Source organism: Syngnathus floridae, chromosome 4 (genome assembly GCF_059516105.1).
Source record: "Syngnathus floridae isolate MCC-2025c chromosome 4, RoL_Sflo_1.0, whole genome shotgun sequence".
Taxonomy (NCBI): Eukaryota; Metazoa; Chordata; class Actinopteri; order Syngnathiformes; family Syngnathidae; genus Syngnathus; species Syngnathus floridae.
The window spans coordinates 2,305,533-2,314,284 of NC_142416.1; the positions used below are offsets into that span (position 1 = coordinate 2,305,533).

Consider the following 8,752-nt stretch of genomic DNA (forward strand, 5'->3'; position numbering starts at 1 on the left):
CATAGACGAACCAGGCGGTTGCCTGGGGCTCCAGCTGTTGGAGAGGGTGCCAAATTGCTGTTAAAAAAAAACACTTATTTTCTTAGATTTAGTATTGGAGGTGGGGACAATTTCTGATTAGATACATCTCCATTCAAATGTGAACTAATCTGAATAAATCCGTAAATGTAGTTGTTTTATTATTTAAATATGTTAATTAAAGTAATAGAAGATTCTAAATAACAGAACTCGGAAACGCGATACCCGTCATGTCCAGGACATTTTGGCAAGCGCACATTCCAATACACGCACAGAGGTAAACTAGTATCGATGACCGCCGGTGCGCCACCTGACTCGCCGTAATATCCTATTTAAAATCATGTGTGTCCGTAGTGTGAAAACACTTGGGTATTTATTGCCAATGATTTGCATCCTTATTCCGTCGTGGACAATGAGAGATTTTGAGCACTGCTGCATACATTGGAATTGGAGTTTTTTAATTTAAATTGCTGCCCCGGTGACACAACCTCGGATAAGCGGAAGAGAATGAATGATAAATGATTGAATGAAAAATGAAAGAATTACAATTCCGTGCCCATCTGGTCACTTATATATTGTTAAATGGGGTTTACCGAAGGACTAAAGGATCAGTCCTAACCAACTCCCTGTTCAAAGGGTTAAAAACTCTCCTTGGTCTCCAGCCACTGTAACATGGTATGCAGGGAGATGAGAGTCTCTTAAATCTGTGTCGGGGAAGAATTGTCTAGGTTCTGACACCTCAATTTTAGAATGCCAGCCAAGTTTGAGTTAGCCAACGGTGGTGTCGAGCAACCCCATTCAAAACGCAGCGTCAGTGTAACTGTGCACCTTATAAGGCAGAGCGCCTTACATATGATTCAATTGATGAGTTTGTTGATCCATACTGGTTGTACACAGCACCCAAAATGTTTCAGTACATTTCAGTACGACTATTAAATTAAAAGGTCGCATCGCTTTCAGCATTATGGCAACCGTGGTGAGGGGTGTCACCGAAGTAAGATACTACCGGTCGATCGCATGACATTTAAAAAAAAAAAAAAAATCTTTAGGCTAGAATCCATCCCATCGCTTGATTGACATACAGGTAAGCCTTTCAGAAAGCAATCACAGTGAACTGCACATGCCTAATAGACAGTGACCACACCCCCTCACCGCGTTTCCCCTCACTTGTCTCCAGGTATAATAATAAAATTGTTAAAATCCAGTCGAGAGAAAAATTAATCCAAGACCTTGTGTCCTACACAAAAATCCAAAAGGAGAAGTCATATCTTCTGTCAAGTGTCTTCACTGTCCGTGCACACACAAGAAAAGAGCCTCTCCTCCAATGTAACCTGCTTTTAATATGCTCCTAAGAGCGTATGTCATCTTAGGGAACATATCCCTTCACCTCAACTGAACATAGTGATGACAAGAATGCCCCCATGATGACTCATGTCACCCCAGCTGAACCTGGTCATTCCTGGTAATGACAGATGACTCATTTTCCGGTCTGTCATTTAACCTTGCTTTCAGCTGCTAGGCCTGTCCTCATTTAACTTTGCTCCCAGCAGCCATTATAGCTGTAAAATTGTATTATTCCATCGTAGGGCTGTTTTTATCCCAAGCTAACTTTTCCAATACATCATACAATGTGTAAATCCAATCATCCATCTTCTTCTGCAAGCATGTCCAAAGTCTAGCCCGGTCTAAATTTAAACTGGCCCGAAGCATTGTGTCATAAAATCAATAATGGCCCGCTGGCACTGTCGCGGGGACCTCGCGACCCAGAGCAAGCCACAGAAATAAAACTCGTCCTCACGGGAACGCGCACATGAGCCAGCGCTCATGATTGGTTGCAAGCGTGTCTCCTCTGTCCCTTCCGAGTTTACGCGCACACAAGTGTCCGTTTGCAAGATAATCAGTGACAGAGACACTTCCTCATTCAAATGTGCACTCACCAAGGACTAAAGCAAAGCTAAAATCAGAGATGCTGCAAGGGAAAGGCAAAAAAACAAAACACAGACTACTGGTGAGGGCTGTCTACCTCGTACTAACTCTACACACTACTACGCGACCGTGCCGCCCACTCACCATCCTTCCATCCATTTTCTGTACCGCTTTGTCCCCACGGGGGTCATCGGGCAGTAGGCGGGGACACCCTCAACCGGTTGCTAGCCAATCGCAGGGCACACAGAAACGAACAACCACCCGCACTCGCATTCACACCTAGGGGTAATTTAGAGTGCCCAATTGGCCTATCAAGCATGTTTTTGGGATGTGGGAGGAAACCGGGGCTCCCGCAGGAAACCCATGCGGGCTCGGGGAGAACATACAAACTCCACACAGGGAGGGTCGGAGGTGGAATCGAACCGGCACCCTCCTAACTGTGAGGTGGACGTGCTAACCAGTGCCCCACCGAGCTGCCCCACCCACTCACAATGATCGCAAACAACAAAAAGACTATGGATTATTATTTTGTGATTATGAAGTAATTTGTTGCGTATGGAGTTGAAATAAAAAATATACGATTTAATGTAGATTAAAAATCTAACATGATCCGACCTGGCCTTTTTACTGCAGTCACAAACACCAATATCACCCGTCTTATTAATACAACAATAACAATAATAAAACAAACTTAATACATCTAATAAAAAAATCATTCAACGTTCATAAAATTGTTCAATTGTATTTCATTTATTATTATTTTAATCTAGAACTTTTCTGGTAGAGCAATGGACAACAGATTCTCCTTTGCAATATTAACCTATCTACGGACAGAAAAGACAGAAAAGGATATACAGTGATCCCTCGCTACTTCGCGTTTCATTTATCGCGGCTTCACTACATCGCAGACTTTTTTTCCAAATTAAAAAAACATTTAAAAGTCAAAATAAAACTTCTAAATTGATGAAACGTGTCTAACCTAAAGATTATGTAGTATTGGTCCAAATGTTCATTTACATTCCTTTAGAAGTCCGTTTTCGCGTGTCAGCACGATCGCGAATTAGCATCTTTCCGCTAACTCGTTAGCCTGCCCAGTACTTCTTGTTGGTGACTGTACTTCGCGGATTTCACTTATCGCAGGTGGTTTTTTGAACCAATTATACGCGATAAACGAGGTATAACTGTAGTTACATATTTGCAAATTCGTTTACAATGGTAAATTATGTTGCCTGAATGGTGTCAGTCACTTAAATGTTGTACAGAGGCTGAGATCAACCGGAGTGAAATTCCCTGTTTGGCATGCACAAACTTGGTCAATAAAGCTGATTCTGATTTTGTAATGGTTCGAGGAATGTTGGTGCAAATGGTCGGCCCCTATACATTTTCATCTAACCAAATCTGGCCCACTTTGCAAAAAGTTTGGACACCCTGTTCTACCGCTTATCCGGGGTCGGGTCGCAGCTTCAGCAGAAAAGCCCAGACTTCCCTCTCCCCAGCCACTTCGTCCAGCTCATCCCAGAGGATCCCAAGGCATTTCCAGGCCACCTGAGAGACATTGTATTTCCTGTATCTCTAGAGTGCCCTGGGTCATTCCTAGGGTCACCTGCCATTCGGACATGCCCGGGACATCTTCCCTGGGAGGTGTCCAGGAGGCAATCTTAATGAGATGCCTGAGCCACCTAATCTAGCTCCTGTCAAATCTAGCTCCTCTCATCGTGAAGGAGCAGCGGCTCGAGTCCGAGTCCGACTCCAACCGAGTTTCTCACCCTATCTCTAGGGAGAGCCTGGACACTCTGCAGAGGAAACTCATTTCGTCCGCTTGTATCCATGATGTTGTTCTTTCGGTCACGACCCATAGCTCGTGACCATTTTATTTAAATTCTAACTCGTATTTTGTGCGAGGTGCCTTCAATGACCACACACAGTCAAAAAACATTTGCACCCAAACGAAATGACGAGTATGTGAGTACATTGCAGGGGGTATGTGGAAGAATACAATAATTTATAACCCTGACTTTTCCTGTGTCTTCATGCGGGCATATTTAGCAAGTGTAGAAAATTAAAACAGGTTTCCCCCCTCCCCAATCAAAGTTAGGAGGTCAAGAATAAAGTGAGATTAATTTTCTTTATAAAGATTTGAAAAAGCAAAAATCTTACACAGAGTAAGAGAGCAAAAAGTGTGACTTTTGGGATAGTGCGACAATTGCTTTTACATTGATTCTTATAGGAATGTTGCTTCTATTGTCAAACGCACCTTTTTCAATAAGGTGCCCCGGCTTCCCAGTAACGGGTTTGTCTTAGCCGGGTTCGGAGATTCGTCCGTAATCTAACCACCCGAGTTAAATTAACTCCACCGGAATCAATCTAATTTCTGTACGACGCTAATCCCTCTCAAATCACCCGAAGCTTGAGCCGAGTAACTCAATTCGAGGCAAGACTTCGAAGTGACCGCATCGTATTGATGGCTCCCCGCTACTGTTTGAAGTTCTTATTATGTTACGGATATTTTTAGATGTCTTTGTTAAGACCTCAGGGATTCGTTTGTATAGCGCACCCTAGCACTAGATTTGCCGAAGTAAATGTTGATATGGGTCCGTTCTACTTGGTCGCTCAAGCAGCGAGCCGACCAACTTGTTTATTCGAAAGAGAATCGAATTAATAAAAGTGTGACAATAATAGCATTTAAGAAGAAAATTAATGCACTTTACATTATTAATTCTAACTTCTTATATGTAGATCTAGCACTTAACTGTCGGAGTGCTTCACCCCACTTGATTGCTTTAAAAAGAATAATAACTTTCTTAAAACGAATAAAAATGTCTTACTCTATTTAGATTTGCCCAGTAATTAATTTGGAAGGCAAGTCTATTTTTCGATCGTGTCCTGTTTAACTTTTGACGCGGCCCGACAAAATTAGGAACTGGGCCGCGTCCGACGGACAATCGAAATACTTTTATCCTTCACCAACTCAAATAATCTAATTTAACCATCGTCGTTATTTTATTTAGAGGAAGTAAATTTTCAAACGAATTAACATTTAACGAAATTCACTCTTCCCTTAGATATTTACGAAAGTTATTTAATTCTCTAACATGTTCGGAGTTACTTTTTACGCGGCCCGTCAAAAGGGGAAACGGGCCCGCGCCCTTCAAATAATTAAATTACTTTCAGTTCTACACCAAACCAATAATCCGATCTAAACACTTCCGTTAATTTATTCAGACGAAGCAAACTTTCGAACGGATTGAAATTCACTCGTGTCTCAAATAACTATGAAAGTTATTTAATTTTCTAAAATTGTCTGATGTTGCTTTTATTTATTACGGTCCTATGTTATACCATAATAACCCCCCGCACATTAATCAAATTGTCAAATCAACCCCAAACAATGGATTGCACATTCAGTACAGATCAGCGCACAACGAAGTAGATGAATATACAAAACACATTTATTGAAGAAACATGAAATAGAATTACAAATCTCAATTACTCCAGAAACCGAACAATTTCACTCACTGATACCCGTGTTAATAAAATCATTCAATCCCAGAACAATTCGACTGCAAAACACAGTTCATGAAAGAGGGAAAAAGTAGATACCAACTGGGTGCTATTTTTGGTGGAAGTAAAGTCGAGTGCTCAATTCGATCTTACTTCTAAAATCCAAATTAGAGAAACAGGCTGGCCTCGAGGGGACCGGCGACCCGATGGCTATTCCCCCCCTCGCTAAAATACAGAAAAATCGTTCCCCTCACCTAGTTCCTCATGCAAAGTTGTCAAGTCCAATTCTTTGGAGTAAATCCAAGTTAATTCACCAGCGATCCTGCGTCTCACACAAAGATCCCGGGACTTTGGAAAAAATCTTGAAACTCCCTCGGGCTTCTTCACGTATGAGCGCTCTTTGGGGGGAAAAGCCCCATAGCTGCCCCTGCAGGACTTTTTATAGACTTGTCTGGTACCTATATCCTCTCTATAGGGTAAGACCGCCTAGTTTCCCACGCCCTTATAGGATTTGGTCAGTTTTTTCCCCCTGCTCCTATAGGGGTAAGACTTGGTCAGTTTTCCCACGCTCATACACCTGCTGCCTTTCAGCAGCTGTTTCCGCCCTGACCACGCATTACTTTCCACCAAATGTACAGCTAGCCCCTGGTAAAACCTTTCACTTCCTCTTTTCTTCACTTCCTGTTTCATGAGAATAACTTTTTAAAGTTACGCTTCAATTAACGCTGAAATAAAAATCCAAACCTTTGATCTATTTCTTTAAACAATTTATGTCACGCCACTATTCTAATAGTGACGGGTCCCTTGATTGAATTGACTAACAATATTGCTTTAAGCTGTTACAGAATACATTTTTAGCCAAGCAAAGAAATCAAAAAGTAAAAATCACATTTGTGCTTCTCCAAACAATTTATGTCACGCCACTATTCTCATAGTGACGGGTTCCTTGATCGAATTGACTAACAATATTGCTTTAAGATGTTACAGAATACATTTTTAGCCAAGCAAAGAAATCAAAAAGTAAAAATCACATTTGTGCTTCTCCAAACAATTTATGTCACGCCACTATTCTCATAGTGACGGGTCCCGTGATCGAATTGACTAACAATATTGCTTTAAGCTGTTACGGAATACATTTTTAGCCAAGCAAAGAAATCAAAAAGTAAAAATCACATTTGTGCGTCCATGCGTGACTCACAATCCGACACCGTGTTCCTGTTTTATTCCTATTTTAACTTGCTTAGCTTATTTTGGCCCCTTTTTTGGTCTCATGTTTCGGTCTGGCGCCATCTTTTGGACAAATTTGGAATTTCAGCTCTGCCAATTTATTCCTGTGAACAATCCATATTTTACCATTTGCACCATCTCTTCCCCCCATGTTACATGACACTATTTATAACTTCTTCTTACAAACCCAATCGCAGAAAAAATTAAGTTTGTAAATAGAGGTACCACTGTACTGTAAATCAATAATATTATGCAGAATGCTGTCATATTTCACAGGTTATATATCACAGGTTGAAGCGAACAACAGTCTGGATGTCCATATGAATTTTAGAAGCAATTAATCACCATTTCAGACACTAGGTGACGATAAGAACAAGACAAATCAAGCCTGGAAACCATACACATTACAATGCTTGCTTCTTTCCTGTGACATAGACAGGCTGAGATGGAAAACAACAGGAAGCCAAACCCCCAAAGTGCACAAGCTAGATTGTCGTAAACCCTATCCAAGAAAACACCCGCGATCATAGTCTCATGAGGAACGTTACGCCACAGTTGGTCTCATGTCTGGTGTGAACGTAGCATTACACTTTACTTTTGTCCATATCAGAAACCTTTCTCGTATAGCACTCAAGCAACTCAACTCCTCATGGCAGTTCTTGTTTTATATTCTCCCCGTAGGTCAGAATGGGCCCCTGGACAGCCTGATGGAGCATTTGGAGGAGAAGACTGTGGTGATATTCGTACAACGATGAATTTCATTGGTTTGAATGACTTTAACTGTAGTGTCAGATCCCAGTGGATCTGTGAAAAAACACTCTGGTAGAGATGTTTACCATGATTTATTTTATCCATTATCATTTTGTCCTGGAAAGAAAATTTTGGCCCTATTGCCATGTTAACCGTGAGACCTTTGTTAGGGTTAAAAATTATTTTGATCGTATGATTATGTTGTAATGTTGACTAGAATCATTAACTTTGTTAAAACCTTCCGCCTTACCTTGACTCGTTGAAACTTTCTACATTCCTTGGCAAGTTGTTGAAACTTTCCAAATGATGTGGAAACATTCTTGCTTAGTTAGTCATCTAAAAATGTTCCACTAGTATCTGTTTTCCACAACTTTGTAAAACAAAAAGCTAAGACCCTCTGCACAGTTTGCAGAGGTGACCCCCAAAACCTGTTCACTCTCACCCCCACCCTGCTTTCAATAAATAGTCCCTTGCCAGAGGCGAAAGTTAGACTGCTTTAAAGCACCTCTGTATCATACAGGGTGATGGCGGCTTTCTCCGCTTGCAAGCATAAAATGGTCAAACTGTCTCGCGTGTGGTTCTTGCATCAAAAGGTAGTGAGGAAAACTCTATCAACCTTCACAAGTAAAATGCCCCTTTTTCATTTGTCCCAAACAGCTCCACACCCATTAGCCTGGCAAGCCAAACCCACTTTATTTCTGCACAAAAGAAATGGGTTTGAACACCACACATTCGACCGTTGCTTGGCCCGGCACAAAACGAACTGTGCAATTAAATTCATTTATTTGCTGTTACATATTATTCGTGAGCAACGTCACTCTTCGGCAATGGAAGTCTTTGATGCAAATGACATGCAAAATAGACAATGGTTTTGATCAAGCATTAAACTCAGTTAAATGATGTGGAACACATGGAATCATTGAACCTCCAGTAGCTGACAGCACTCGCTGCATTTATACTAAGTCATATCAAATTTATTTACCGTATTGGCCCGAATATAAGACAGTGATTTTTGCATTGAAATAAGACTGAAAAAGTGGGGGTCGTCTTACATTCGGGGGTCTAGACATTATACCCATTCACAACGCTAGATGGTGCCAGCTATCTTTAAAGCGAATGCTGAACTGTACTCCCCAGGCCAAAGCGAACCCCTGTCACGAAGAAGAAAAAAAATAGCGGTAGCAGTTTGCATTATTTTATTGCAATATTTTTCCTTATTCAGATTTGTTTCAAGACTATAGTTACAGTTAGACTTCACTTTGATGGTTAATGTAGTTAATGCAATTTTGTTGTTTTATCACAGTAGATTGGTTTATTTATATTTCAAAAA

At 41.0% G+C, this 8,752-nt stretch overlaps 1 protein-coding gene across 3 annotated transcripts in view; it reads left to right on the top strand.

Moving 5' to 3' along the window:
• Window positions 1-7,906, top strand: part of LOC148398568 (perlucin-like) — a 57,305-nt gene extending 49,399 nt beyond the window's left edge. For 2 of the 3 annotated variants that reach the window (XM_088373104.1, XM_088373105.1), the window contains one exon: window positions 7,354-7,906. In XM_088373104.1, coding sequence (XP_088229230.1) covers window positions 7,354-7,498 — 145 coding nt within the window. In that variant the 3' untranslated portion in view covers window positions 7,499-7,906. The remainder of the gene's footprint in view (window positions 1-7,353) is intronic. The other variant, XR_015857929.1, reaches the window with a different exon arrangement.
• Window positions 7,907-8,752: the final 846 nt, after the last annotated feature.